The sequence below is a fragment of the Sus scrofa genome, chromosome 6 (genome assembly GCF_054392235.1).
Source record: "Sus scrofa isolate SSC_HxYL_T2T_F1_AM1 chromosome 6, Sscrofa_HxYL_maternal_Yorkshire_Landrace_v2.0, whole genome shotgun sequence".
NCBI lineage: Eukaryota > Metazoa > Chordata > Mammalia > Artiodactyla > Suidae > Sus > Sus scrofa.
Genome location: NC_139388.1, coordinates 49,738,807 through 49,754,164, shown reverse-complemented (window position 1 = coordinate 49,754,164; position 15,358 = coordinate 49,738,807). Strand labels below are relative to the sequence as shown.

The 15,358-nt window shown below is 42.0% G+C and overlaps 1 protein-coding gene across 6 annotated transcripts in view; it reads left to right on the top strand.

The window, feature by feature from the left end:
* Positions 1–4,460: 4,460 nt before the first annotated feature.
* ZNF567 (zinc finger protein 567) overlaps positions 4,461–15,358 on the top strand; it is a 28,500-nt gene continuing 17,602 nt past the window's right edge. For 2 of the 6 annotated variants that reach the window (XM_021097128.2, XM_084960673.1), the window contains exons 1-3: positions 4,461–4,530; positions 5,700–5,794; positions 8,440–8,522. In XM_021097128.2, the coding sequence (XP_020952787.1) occupies positions 8,505–8,522 (18 nt within the window). In that variant the 5' untranslated portion in view covers positions 4,461–4,530; positions 5,700–5,794; positions 8,440–8,504. Of the gene's footprint in view, positions 4,531–4,594; positions 5,795–8,439; positions 8,523–15,358 lie in introns of those variants that run through there. The other 4 variants (XM_021097130.2, XM_021097129.2, XM_021097127.2 and 1 more) reach the window with 4 other exon arrangements.

Below are 15,358 nucleotides of genomic sequence, written 5' to 3'. Positions count from 1 at the left end.
TTACCAAAAATTTACATTGTTAAATTTTCCCCTAAGCTTTCCCAAAGGAACCTACAGCCTTTACCCGGATAACTATGTCAAGGAAAAGGAAGTGATCAGAACTTTCAGGGAATACTGAACACTGGTTCTGGACACTAATTTTAGGAGACCCAAAACATCACTGTGGTTCACTAGTCAGGGTGGACCAGGGCCTGTAGCAGTCAGGTGATCGATGAAGTTTTAGCTCAAGTCCATCTAAAGTAGACCCTAAACCCATCCTGTGGTTTTTTTTCCCCCCAAGTCCTGGAATGGATAATTGGGATAGACATACTCAGCAGCTGTTAAGAATTCTCACATGGGTTCTCTGTCCTGTTGAGTGAGGGCTATGATGGTGGGAAAGGACAAGTGGAAGCTACTAGAACGGCCTCTACCTAGAAAAACAGTAAACCAAAAGAAACACTGCATTTCAGAAATCAGTGCCATCATTAAGGGCTTGAAAGATGCAAAGGAGGTGATTCCCACCACATCCATATTCAACTTGCCTATTTGGCCTGCGCAGAAGACAGATGGACACTGGAGAATGATAATGGATCATCATAACCTTAACCAGGTGGTGACGCCAATTGCAGCTGCTGCACCGAATGTAGTTTCATCCATTGAGCAAATTAGCACATTCCCTGGTACCTGGATGTAACTATTGATCTGGCAATTTTTTTCTTCCCTCGTATTAATGAAGACAACCAGAGGCAGTTTGCTTTCAGCTGTCAAGGCCAGCAATACATCTTTGATGTCCCACTTCAGGGCTCTATCAACATTCCAGCCTTATGTCATAATTTAGTTCACAAAGATCTTAATTACCTTTCCCTCCACAAAATGTCATGCCGATAAATTTCACTGATGACAATATGCTGATTGGGCCTAGTGAGCAAGAAGTGGCAACTACTCTAGATTTATTGGTAAGACATTTGTGTATCAGAGGGTGGAAAATAAATCCACCAAAAACTCAGGGACCTTCTACCTCAGTGAAATCTGTAGGGTTCCAGTGGGGTGGGCATGTCAGATACCCTAAGGTGAAAGATAAGTTGTTGCACCTGGCTCCTCCCACAACCAAAAAATGAAGTGCAGCAATGGATCCATTACCATGGAATTCCTGGTCTTACTATGTTCCCTTCCATCCCAAGGCACTGGCTTGATAGAACAATGGGATGATCTTTTGAAGACTCAACTACAATGCCAGCTAGGTGGCAGTTATCTTGCAGGGCTGAGGCAAAGTTCCCCAGAAGGCTATATATGCTCTGGATCAGTGTCTAATATCTGGTGCTGTTTCTCCCATGGCCAAGATTCACAAGACCAGTAATTAAAAAATGGGCATGACACTACTCACTATTACCTCTACTAACCCAAAAGTAAAATTTTTGTTCCTGTCCCCACAAGCTTTGCTCTGCTGCCCTTAGTTCCAAATGGAGGAATCCTTCCAACAGGAGACACAATGATTTCATTGACCTGTAAGTTAATACTGCTACTCAGCCAGTTTGAGCTCCTTAACCCTTTGAATCAACAGGCAAAAAAGGGAGGTACTGTGTTGGCTGGGGTGAAGAATCAGAACTTTAACATGGTTGTTTGAGAAGCCTTCTTAGAAGCCAGTGGAGGAGTTCCCACTGTGGTTCAGCAGTAACGAACCCAACTAACATCCAAGAAGATGCAGTTTTGATCCCTAGCCCTGCTCAGGAGGTTAAGGATCTCTCACTGCCATGAGCTGCAGTGTAGGTCGCAGAGGTGACTCGGATCTGGCATTGCTGTGGCTGCAGTGTAGGCGGCAGCTATAGCTCCGATTCGATCCCTAGCCTGGGAACTTCCACATGCTGCAGGTGTGGCCCTAAAAAGTCAAAAAAAAAAAAAAAACCCAAAAAAATCTGTGCTCTATATTGTACAAAAGTAAAACAAAGTAAAAAATCATTTATATTCAGTAAATGACACGTTTATGTTTTAAATCCATATTTCTCTAACCAGTTCTCTTTCAATTCTGGCTTTTGCCTCAAAAGCTCAGATTTTATTACATTGAGTGAAACCCAAGCATGTGTAACTCATTTAAAAAAACAGAACTTCCACTAGATGGGTAGACTTACAAGATTGACGATACCCTATATTAGTAGATTAGACATTCTCATACTATGATGTATATTGGTGAAAATTTACATGGGGCAATTTATAAAGATTTATAAGCAGGATTTAAATATGAAAACCGGAGTTCCCGTCGTGGCGCAGTGGTTAACGAATCCGACTAGGAACCATGAGGTTGCGGGTTCGGTCCCTGCCCTTGCTCAGTGGGTTAACGATCTGGCGTTGCCGTGAGCTGTGGTGTAGGTTGCAGACGCGGCTCGGATCCCGCGTTGCTGTGGCTCTGGCGTAGGCCAGTGGCTCCAGCTCCGATTAGACCCCTAGCCTGGGGACCTCCATATGCCGCGGGAGCGGCCCAAGAAATAGCAACAACAACAACAACAACAAAAAAAAGACAAAAAGACAAAAAAAAAAAAAAAAAAAAAAAAAAAAAAAAAAAAATAAATATGAAAACCTCAGTGTCAACAATATTTCTGAGACTCAGTCCAAAAGATATAATTATACATGTGCACAAAAAGGCGTGTGCAGTAAAACACCATATAAAATGGGGGTGAGCTGGGAAGAAAGGCAAACAAGTTAAAAAATTATGTCCAAACATTGTACTGAGTGGTGCTTCTGCTGATCTCACTCATGTGATAGCAGCCAGCTGGTGCCTTGGTAGGGGCCTGCATGGACCAAAATGGAATATGTGACAGTTGCTGCTGACTATTAGTTTGGCCTCTGTCTCCAAGTGATCTTTTGTCTTCAAGCAAACTAGTCTTAGCCTTTAGTAAATGGTGGTCTCAAGGCAGGAAGAGGGAAAGAGCAAAAGCTGCAAGACTTCTTAAGGCTTTATCTCAAAAGTATCACAATGTCACTTCCACCACATTTTATAAAAAATACAAAGTACATCACCAGGCTCTGCCTAATAGTAACCTATTTCAGGAGAGCAAACACTTCCCTTTTCTGAAAAACTAAAACAGAAAATAATAACAAAATCCCTGACCTTGAGCTTAGTTTTCAGATAGGCTCTGTAATGTTTTCCTTTTCTCAGGGCTCTTCTCTCAGAGATCTGCACTGTAGGGGAAGGATGAGAAGGAGGGAAGTAAGGAGACAGGAGACATCAAACCTTTTTTGGAGCACAGAATGGCTAAACTGGAAGAAATTCTTCAACACAGAAGCTCACATCATCACCTGCACACATACTCAGATAGAAGGGAAGATGGGAGTACTGCTAACCCTTCTTAGTATCAAAGGCAAAGGCCAAGATCACTGATATCCAGGGCTGAAACTTTCTCTGAGTTCATAACTGGGGAGACAGTTTTGAGGATGATGTGATTTGAAATGTGGAACTTGACATCAGCTCCCCAGGGAGATCCGGAGGAGGGACTCCTACTCCTAGGCTCTCCTCATGTCTTCCTAGGACTCTGCCTAAGGGACACTCCCAACTCTAATAAAACTCATTCCAAAAAGAGGTTTATGCTCTTGTATAACCTTTATCCTACCACTGAAATATCTGACTCCCATTTTGGTGACCATTTCTCTGCAGCTGGGGTCCTGGTTATAAACTGGGAGAAAAGAGGAAGCAGTGATACAGGGATACAGATCCCAAGAAAGGATAGAACAGAAAATTGGCTTCTGGGCGGGCGACGCTCGTTCCCCTGGCACCCACCTTCTGTTAAGCACTGGAATCTGGGCGCTGGAGGCGGGGATGCCCTGACAAATGCAGCTCAGGCTATGCTTCAGTGCGACTCTGGTTAATACAGGTATCGTCACAGGCACAGATACACTCTCAGGGAGAACTTCAACAGCCCTGTTCAGTCCTGATGTTAAACCCAGAACTGCAGAAATAAGCTCTACCGCATGACACAACCAAACTCCCACCCGGTCACAGAAGTCACAGCTTCTTCCATCACATTAGGTAGCACCGTCTTCCGAAGGGCGGTCTCAAACCCCACAGGGGCACATGTCTCACATCACAGTTAACCACGGTCACCCCAAAGGTCCCGCATCTTGCACCTGTCACGGTCTCCTTACGGCGCACACACCCCGCCTCATCACGGCCACAAAGGCTCACACACACTTAAACACGCCTACACAGGCTTGAGCTCCAGGTCCACACAGCCCGTGACACTGTGCCAGAGGGTCAAGACCTCCTCACCGTGAGGGCCCGCCGCACCCAGACGCCGGTTATACCACTTGGATCGCGGCGACTGAGAACTTTGGAGGGCAGCAAGAGACGAACCACAGATCAAACATCTTTTTAAAAGCTGCCCAGGGGCTGTGGGAAATGTAGTTCAAGGCCGCAAAAGCCCGGATATCGAGAAGGCTCACGCGCGCGCCTGCGCGCGGAGGCCGCGGCGGCGAAGACGTGCCGCGGAGACACTTGGGAGGTACGACCCGCGCGGGAGTGCGCTTGAGCGGACGGCTGGCCAGTAGTGGAAGGCGAGGCTGGTAGGTCCTGCGGGCTCTGGTTGGGCGGGTGATGCTGGGACGCGGGGGGATTGCGGAGGAGGGAGGCGGGAACCTGGGCTGGGAAAAGCGAGGAAGGAAGAGGGAACTCGGGCCGAGGGGGAAAGGGAAAGTTCAGGCCCTAGTGAAGGCGAAGCGGGAAGCAAGACCTAGGCAGAGGAAGAAACCAGGGCTGGGAACGGCGAGAAGGGAACAGGGAGCCCGAGGCGGGTGTGAGCTCGGCCTGGCACACACAGGCGTTCCGTTTGTGTAGCTTTGTGTGCCTGTTCTTGTGTGTGTTTGGGCGTGTGACGTTATAAGCCGATTGTTTGTGAAGGTGAAAAGAGTCTCTGCGTGTGTCGATTTATGTTTGAAACTGCGACTTTAAGGAGGCGACAGTTAGGGGTTTATGAGTAAAATATTGCTACTTTGCCTAGACGTATGTAGTGGGCTCTGTGGGATTATGCATGACCTGTGTGTCTATGGGACTGTGATTGTGCAGTGGGTGATATGACTGAATATGTCAAATTTTTGAAGTATTTTGTGTGCACAGTTCACGATGACTATGAATGTGGCTGGATCATTGTGTGACTGAGGTGAAGCACTTAAGAAAGTGGATGTAAGACTAGTTATGCACTATGTCTTGTTTAGATTATCTGAATATTGGCCATTTTATATGCCTGTGGAATTTGGCAATTAGACAAGTGAATAAAATAGATTTTTAAAATGGAAAGGAGGAGGTAAAATTAAAATAATTTTCAGGTGGTACAATTGTATTTTGGGAAAACCCTTAATGAGTAATGACCAGTATATTGACGTAAGTAGACCACCACTGGGAGCACACAAAAAGCTTTCTCCCATAACCTCTACCCTCAAATTTCTATTTGCATGATTTTTTTTTTTTTTTTCCTGAGGCTGGATGAATTCCTGGACAAGAAACATTCAATAATTTCTTCAGTCATTATGAAGATAATAATAAAAAAACACCTGTGGAACATTTAAACATGAGATCAGTCACATTTAAGCCAAATAAAATGTTCATTGTAGAAATCAATACTGCAAACTCGATTTAAAAACTCTCCCTTCTGCTGGAAGTCTGCTGTGCAAAAGAATGCATGATCAGTTTCTTTAATTCCTCATCGTCTCCTTTGTCCCCTCTTCACTCCCTCCAGGTTGATGGTCTCCAGCTGGAATGGATTGGGAACTGGAAAAGTCAGAAGTCAGGGACAAGAAGAGGCTAACATGACTGGTACCAGTATAATTTAGTGTAAGTCATATCTTACCTTCTGAGAGACCCTACTCTGGGAACTTCCAGATAAATTTCCCTTTTCGAGGGCACAGCCTCTTCTCTAGCTGCCTCCTCTTGGCACAAGTGGTGGTCCACTTGTTCTGGTAGGTTGTGTTGTCTCTCCTGTTAGTCCTTTTGCACAGGATCCAAGGCAACCTAGGCAGACTCCCTCATGGGTTCTCCATCTGAAACCCATGTTCAGGTAAGTGTTTAGCTACCTTAGTAACCACTACTCTGCCCCCACCCAAATCCTGGAAACATGCAGTTCCCCAGGAATTCGATCACTGCTTTGCTTTATAGTGGCATCTGGGTCTGAGGGCCTTTATTTACTTACTCATTTTTGGGCCACATCTGCATCCTGAGGAAGTTCTCTTGCCAGGGATTGAACCCTCTCCATAGCAGTAACAACGCCAGATCCTTAACCTGATGAGCCACTAGAGGACTCCCTGAGGGCTTTTATTATAAGAGAGGGAGAAGTGCCTACTTTTTTTTTTTTTTTTTTTAATGGCCACACCCATGGCATATGGAAGTTCCCCGGACAGGGATAGAATCCAAGCCGCAGCTGCAGCAACACCAGATCCTTTAACCTACAGTGCCAGGGCTGGGGACCAAACCCACACCTCCACGGCAACCCGAGCCACTGCATTTGGATTCTTAACCCACTGTACCAAAGCAGGAACTCCAAGAAGCAACTATTTTTCTTCTTAGTAGAAAACTGTTTTAAAAATAATTTACCGGAGTTCCCATTGTGGTGTGGAAACCAATCCAACCAGTATCCATGAGGATATGGGTTCAATCCCTGGCCTTGCTCAGTGGGTTGGTGATCCACCATTGCCCTGAGCTGTGGTGTAGGTCACACATGAGGCTCAGATCCCGCATTGCTGTGGCTGTGGCGTAGGCCAGCAGCTGTAGCTCTGATAGGACCTCTAGCCTGGGAATTTCCATATACCTCGGGTATGGCCCTAAAAAGCAAAAAAAATAATTTACTGAGGAGTTCCCTGGTTGCATAGTGGTTAAGGGTTCCATGTTGTCATTGCTATGGCTCCAGTTCAGTCCCTGGCCTGGGAACTTCTACATGCTGCAGGTGGACTAAAAATAAAAAATTTTTTTAAATAAAAATAATTTACTCTCTTAAAGAGACATTCCCTTTTCTCAGCCTCTCTAGCCTCTTGAAGTTGGAGCTAAATTAATGGTAGCAAAACTTTACAGTCAGCTGCTTTACAAGACTTTTTTTTTTTTTTTTTTTTGCTGTTTAGGGTTGCACCTGTGGCATATGGAAGTTCCCAGGCTAGGGGTTTAATCGGAGCTACAGCTACTGGTCTACATCACAGCCATAGCAATACCAGATCTGAGCCTCGTCTGCGACCTATACCACAACTCATGGCAACGCCACATCTTTAACCCACTGAGCGAGGCCAGGGATCGAACCCACAACCTCATGGTTTCTAATTGGATTTGTTTCCTCTCTGCCACAATGGGAATTCCTACAAGACTTTACAATGAGCTACATTATGAATCTTGTTTTGTCACCATCTTTGGGATACCTGCTGAGACTGAGGTAGATGGTAATTTCTAAGTTACCATCCTGTTAAAAACCATGACAACAATTAGAAAATTCAGAAGTTTGCTCGAAAAGACTCTAATAAATCAATAGGCTTTGTATGTGTGTGTGTGCATGTGTGTATGTCTGTGTATGTATCAGAGAACTATGGAAAATGGCCAGTGGCCTTCAGAAATATAAGATACAAAAGATCGCATGTGTGGAAGTTCTCTTGTGGCACAGTGGGTTAAGGATCCAGTGTTGCTACAGCTGTGGTGCAGGCCAAATCTGTGCCTTGGTTTTGACCCCTGGTCCAGAAACTTCTACATGCCATAGGTATGCCCCCCTCACCCCACCCCCAAAAAAGATTGCATTATCTGTTTAAAAAAAAGTATTTTCCTAAGGGACTGAAAAATTAAGGACTTGAAGTAACCCATTGTGGCTCAGCGGGTTAAGAACCTGGCATAATGTCTGTGAGGATGCTGGTTCAATCCCTGGCCTCACTCAGTGGGTCAAGGATCCAACATTATGGCGAGGTGCAGCTTGGGTCACAGATGCAGCTTGGATCTGGTGTGGCTGTGGCATAGACCTTCACCCGCAGCACTGATTTAACCCCTAGCCCAGAAACTTCCATATGCCACAGGTGTGGCCATGAAAAGGAAGGAAAGAAAGAAAGAACAAACTAGAACCTCAGTGTATATCCATTAGGTAGACAGGCATCAAGAAGTTTGTATCAGCAGTACTCATCAGGGTATGGGGGTGATTTCTGTATTGCTGCTCATGGTATAAATAGTAGAGCCTTAATGGAGAACAGCTTGATAGTAGTTAATAATAGTAGGCAGCTTTGGAAAGAAGAGATGGTGCTAGAGAGGGGAGGGGCTTGCCCAAATCAAATCCTGTTTCTCTGGCTTTGGGGATAAAATGTTTGTTTTAGCTCTTCTCTCCCCATTTTGATGTGGAATGTACAGAGTGGTCAAGCACCAAAGTGAGGGAGTCAATTTTAGTTGGATCATAAGTTATAAGAGAGCTAAAAGGCATGTGTGGTGTCATGTGGCCTCTTTTCATCTTGGCTTTGTCTTCTTAGGAATCACCCCATTTCTAAAGAGGAGCCCAGAGGAAGACTGGTCATCTCTTGCAGATCTCAAAACCATGGCTCAGTTGGCTCAGGTGAGGCGATGGTTCCTCCTTTCCAAAATGGTCTTTTTTTTTTTTTTAAAAAAAAGTCATTGGAGCATTTGCCGTTCTTGTACTAAAATTTTCCTGCTCATCTTCCCCTTCAGGGAAGCAGCCTTCATAGTTCCCCTGTTGGTCAGATAAGCTTTTACCTTCCACATGTGCTCCTTCTAATTTAACCAGTGTTCATACATTAAGTGGGTATAATCATTCAACGTCTTTCTTAGTCTTATCTGGAAGCAATGCTAGAACAAAAATGCATTTCCTCAAATTAAAAATGAATATGTTACTGCATGCATCTGTTTTGCAAAGATAAAAACAGTCAAGATGGAGATGGAATTGATAGATTGCCCTTAGTTAAGTGGCAAGAAGTCCTGTCATGAGGCTTTGAGAATAGAGCTGTGCTTGGAAGATTGTACAAAAACTGTGAATCCTGTATTTCTCTCTCTGATCCTTCTGTTCTGCTCATAGCTGCTAACATTTCATAAAAATCTGTGACCTGCCAGTAACACCCCCCAGGATTTGGGGTTATAGATTTATTCCTATTTTTGATTTTCTTCTAATTTTATCTTCAGATGCAAGAGAAATAAACGTATATACTTAAGTCACCATATTGAAGTAGGAGTGTAATTCTTGAAGTATTCTGCTCTTGGTTTCAGACCTTATTCTTCTGGTTCTTCCTTTCAGAAAATTCATCTTTATACCTGGACCTCTTAAATGCAAGTGTTCCCCAGATTCTGTGTTGGTTTTCAGTTTATATTCCCCTGTTCTTATTCACAATATACCACTGTTATTCTAATGATGCTCAATTAATTTCAATCCTGAACATCTGTTCTGAATGTCAAAACCCTATCCAACCTCCACCTAGATTATCACCACCTGTGCCTTCCCACAGGTACTTCAGGCACATGCCCAAGATATACCTCATTATCTCCTGCCCATTCTATTTTTCTCCCATTCTGCCTAACATTAGTGATAAATTGCATAAGTTACGTAGATGTTCTTTATCAGATTTATCAGGTTAAAGAAGTTCCAGTTTGCTAATATTTTTAGCACAAATGGATGTTGAAGTTTGTCAAAAGTTTTTCTGCATTACGTGGATCTTCCTTTTTTTTTTTTTCCTTTGGTTTTTTTTCTTAGGGCCGTACCCGTGGCATATGAAAGTTTCCAGGCTAGGTGTCAAATCAGAGCTACAGCTGCCAGCCTACAACATAGCTACAGCAACATGGAATCTGAGCCGTGTCTGCGACCTATACCACGGCTCACAGCAGCACTGGATCCTCAACCCACTGAGTGAGGTTAGGGATGGAACCTGCATCCTCCTGAATACTAGTCAGATTATTTCCGCTGTGCCACAATGGGAACTCCCACTTTTCCATTTTTTTAAATTGACATGGTAAATTAACATTGATTGATTTTGAAGTGTTAAACCAGCTTAGCTGTGATAAACTCCACTTGGTCATTATATATTCTTTTTTCATATATTGCTATTGTGAATAGTGCTGCAGTGAACATACAGGTGCATGTGTCTTTTTCAAGAACAGTTTTGTTAAGATATATGCCCAAGAGTGGGATTGCTGGGGCATATGGTAGTTCTATATATAGTTTTCTAAGGTACCTCTATACTGTTTTCCATAGCGGTTGTATCAATTTACATTCCCCCAGCAGTGCAGGAGGATTCCCTTTTCTCTACACCCTCTCCAGCATTTGTTATTTGTGCACTTATTAATAATGGCCGTTCTGACTGGAGTAAGGTGGTACCTCATAGTAGTTTTGATTTGCATTTCTCTAATCATCGCTGATGTTGAGCATTTTTTCATGTTGTGTTTGTTGGCCGTCTAATATATCTTCTTTGGAAAAATGTCTATTCTGGTCTTTTGCCCATTTTTAAAGGATACACATTTAGATTGAATTGTTTCCTTTCTCTTTTGGTTTCAGGGATTTATTTATTATTTATTTATTTAGGACTGCACCTGTGGCAAATGGAAGTTCCCAGGCTAGGGGTCAAATTAGAGCTACAGCTGCCCGCCTACGCCATAGCCACAGCAACACCAGATTTGAGCCTCATTTGCAACCTACACCACAGCTTGTGGCAATGCTGGATCCTTAACCCACTCAGCGGGGCCGGGGATTGAACCCTCATCCTCACAGATATAGTGAGTTTTTGTTTTTGTTTTTGTTTTTGTTTTCTATTTTGCCAAGCCTGCCACAGGCAGTAGTTCCCTGTGCCACAGCAGCAACCCAAGCTGGCCCTTAACCTCCTGTGCCGCAAGAGAACTCCTCAGTGAGCTTTTATAACTTGTGTCTTCTTAAGGAATTTGTCCATTTCATCCAAATTATAAAATTTGGCATAACAATTGTATTGGCATACAGTTGTTCAAAAATCTACTGTTTTCATCCTTTTGATGTTTGTAGAGTCTGTAGCAGTGCCCCTTTTTCTTTCCTTTAATTGGTAATTTGTGACTTTTTTTTTCCTTGGCCATTTGGCTAGAGGTTTATCGAAGATTCACTGATCTTTTCAAAGTACCAACTTTGTTTCGTTAATTTCTCCATTGTTTTTCTTTTCTGTTTTCTTTATTTCACTCTTACGCCTTTTATTTCCTTTCTTTTTTATTACTTTGGGTTTAATTAACTCTTTTTCTTGTTTTGTACTTGAAAGCATGTATCATTGGTAAGAGACATTTCTTTTTTTCCTGTAGAACATTTAATGCTGTAAATTTCCCTCTAACAAATCTAGACATGTATTTTCATTTTCATTCACTTGAAAATATTTTCTCTCATGATTTCCTTTTTATTTATTTATTTACTTATTTATTACTCAAATGAATTTATCACATCTGTAGTTGTATAATGATCGTAACAATCTGATTTCACAGGATTTCCATCCCACAGCCCAGGCACATCCCCCCACCCCCCAAACTGTGTCCTCCGGAGACCATAAGTTTTTCGATGTCTGTGAGTCAGCATCTGTTCTGCAAAGAAGTTCAGTCTGTCCTTTTTTGATTCCACATGTCAGTGAAAGCATTTGATGTTGGTGTCTCATTGTATGGCTGATTTCACTTAGCATGATAATTTCTAGGTCCATCCATGTTGCAAAAAATGCTGGTATTTCATTCTTTTTAATGGCTGAGTAATATTCCATTGTGTATATGTACAACATCTTCTGGATCCACTCCTCTGTCAATGGACATTTAGGTTGTTTCCATGTCTTGGCTATTGTAAAGAGTGCTGCAATGAACATCGGAGTACATGTGTCTTTTCGAGTCGTGGTTTTCTCTGGATAGATGCCCAGGAGTGGGATTGCTGGATCAAACGGTAGTTCTATGTTTAGTTTTCTGAGGAATCTCCACACTGCTTTGCACAGTGGTTGCACCAATTGACAATCCCACCAACAGTGTACTAGGGTTCCTTTTTCTCCACACCCTCTCCAGCACTTCTTGTTTGTAGACTTTTGGATGATGGCCATTCTGGCTGGTGGAAGGTGGTACCTCATCGTGGTTTTGATTTGCATCTCTCTAATAATGAGTGACGTTGAACATCTTTTCATGTGTTTCTTGGCCATCTGTATGTCTTCTTTGGAGAACTGTCTGTTTAGATCTTCTGCCCATTTTTTGATGGGGTTGTTTGTTTTTTTGGTATGGAGCTGCAGGAGGTGTTTATAAATTTTGGAGATGAATCCCTTGTCAGTGGATGCCCTTGCAAAGATTTTCTCCCCTTCTGTGGGTTGTCTTTTTGTGTTGTTTAGGGTTTCCTTTGCTGTGCAGAAACTTTGAAGTTGGATTAGGTCCCATTTGTTTATTTTTCTTTTTATTGTCAGTACTCTGATAGGTGGATCTGAGAAGATGTTGCTGTCGTTTATGTCAGAGAGTGTTTGGCCTATGTTTTCCTCTAGGAGTTTGATAGTGTCTGGTCTTATATCTAGGTCTTTCATCCATTTGGAGTTTCTTTTTGTGTATGGTGTTAGGGAGTGTTCTAATTTCATTCTTTTCCATGTGGCTGTCCAGTTTTCCCAGCACCACCTATTGAACAAGCTGTCCTTTCTCCATTGTATATTCTTGCCTCCTTTGTCATAGATGAGTTGGCTGTAGGTGCGTGGGTTGAATTCTGGGCTTTCTATCCCGTTCCACTGATCTATATTTCTCTCTTTGTGCCAGTACCATGTAGTTTTGACGACTGTTGCTTTGTAGTATAGTCTGAGGTCCGGGAGCCTGATTCCTCCAGCTCCGTTTTTCTTTTTCAGGATGTCTTTGGCTATTCTGGGTCTTTGGTGCTTCCAAACAAACTTTAAAATATTTTGTTCAAGTTCTGTGAAAAACGTCCTTGGTAATTTGATAGGGATTGCATTGAATCTGTAGATTGCCTTAGGTGGTATAGTCATTTTGATAATATTAACTCTTCCAATCCACGAGCATGGTATATCTTTCCATCTATTTGTGTCGTCTTTGATTTCTCATCAGTGGCTTGTAGTTTTCAGAGTATGGGTCTTTTGTTTCTTTAGGTAGGTTTACTCCTAGGTATTTTATTCTTTTGGATGCGACGGTAAACGGGATTGCTTCCCTAATTTCCTTTTCTGCTTTTTCATTGTTAGTATATAGAAACGCTGTCGATTTCTGTGTATTGATTTTTTCTGTGTATTTGACTTTGCCAAATTCGTGGATGAGTTCTAACAGTTTTCTGGTAGAGTCTTTAGGATTCTCTAGGTATAGTATCATGTCATCTGCAAATAGCGATAGTTTTACTTCTTCCTTTCCAATTTGGATTCCTTTTATTTCTTTTACTTCTCTGATTGCTGTGGCTAGGACTTCCAGAACTATGTTGAAGAGTAGTGGTGAGAGCAGACATCCTTTTCTTGTTCCTGATCTCAGCGGGAATTCTTTCAGCTTTTCACCATTGAGAATGATGTTCGCTGTGGGTTTGTCATATATAGCCTTTATCATGTTGAGGTAGGTTCCCGTTATGCCCACTTTCTGAAGGGTTTTTATCAGAAATGGGTGTTGGATTTTGTCAAAGGCTTTGTCCGCCTCTATTGAGAGGATCATATGGTTTTTATTCTTCAGTTTGTTAATGAGGTGTATCACACTCATGGATTTGTGGATATTGAAGAACCCTTGCATCCCTGGGGTAAATCCCACTTGATCATGATGTACAATCCTTTTAATGTATTGTTGGATGCAGTCTGCTAGTATTTTGTTGAGGATTTTTGCATCGATATTCGTCAGTGAAATTGGCCTATGGTTTTCTTTTTTTGTGGAGTCTTTGTCTGGTTTTGGTACCAGGGTGATGGTAGCCTCATAGAATGAGTTTGGGAGGATCCCTTCCTCTGCAATTTTTTGAAAGTTTCAGAAGGATAGGTGTTATTTCTTCTCTAAATGTTTGATAGAATTTGCCTGTGAAGCCATCTGGTCCTGGACTTTTGTTTGTTGGAAGTTTCTTAATCACAGTTTCAGTTCTTGTGATGGGTCCATTCATCTTTTCTATTTCATCTTGGTTTAGTCTAGGAAGATTGTACTTTTCTAAGAATTTGTTCAGTTCATCTAGGTTTTCCATTTTATTGGCATATAGTTGCATATAGTAGTCTCTTACGATCCTTTGTATTTCTGTGATGTCTGTTGTTACTTCTCCTTTTTCATTTCTAATTTTATTGATTTGAGTCCTCTCTCTTTTTTGCTTGATAAGTCTGGCTAGGGGTTTATCAATTTTGTTGATCTTTTCAAAGAACCAGCTTCTCGTTTCATTGATCTTTTCTATGGTTTTCTTTGCTTCTATTTCATTGCTTTCTGCTCTGATCTTTATGATTTCTTTCCTTCTACTAACTTTAGGTCTTGTCTGTTCTCTCTCGAGTTGCTTTAGATGTAAAGTTAGCTTGTTTATTTGGGCTTTTTCTTATTTCCTGAGGTGGGCTTGTATTGCTATAAACTTTCCTCTTAGAACAGCTTTTGCTGCATCCCATAGGTTTTGGAGTGTTGTGTCTTTGTTGTCACTTGCTGCTAGGTATTTTTTAATTTCCGCTTTGATTTCTTTGATCCATTGGTTGTTTAGTAGCATGTTGTTTAGTCTCCACGTGTTTGTGTTTTTTGCAGTTTTTTACTTGTTGATTTCCAGTCGTAGAGCGTTGTGGTCGGAAAAGATGCTTGATATGATTTCAATTTTCTTAAAGTTACCAAGGTTGGATTTGTAGCCCAGAATATGATCAATCTTAGAGAATGTTCCATGTACACTTGAGAAGACTGTGTATCCTGTTGCTTTTGGATGAAATGTCCTATAAATATCTATTAAGTCCTCTGGTTTAATGCTTCATTCAGGGCCTGCGTTTCCTTATTGATTTTCTGTCTGGTTGATCTGTCCATTGCCGTAAGTGGGGTGTTAAAGTCCCCCACTGTGATTGTGTTATTGTTGATTTCTCCTTTTAAGGTTGTTAGCAGTTGCCTTATATATTGTGGTGAACCTGTGCTGGGTGTGTAGATATTTAAAATTGTTATATCATCTTCTCGGATTGATCCTTTGATCATTATGTAATGTCCTTCTTTGTCCCTTAAAATATTCTTCATTTTAAAGTCTATTTTGTCTGATATGAGTATTGCTACTCCAGCTTTCTTTTGATCCCCATTTGCATGAAATGTTTTCTTCCATCCTCTCACTGTCAATTTGTATGTGTCCCTAGAAGTGAGATGGGTCTCTTGAAGACAGCATATATATGGGTCTTGTTTTTATATCCATTCAGCCAGTCTATGTCTTTTGGCTGGGGTGTTTAGTCCATTCACATTAAGGTAATTATTGATATGTATGTTCTTATTGCCATTTTATTAATTACTTTGGATTTGTTTTTGCTG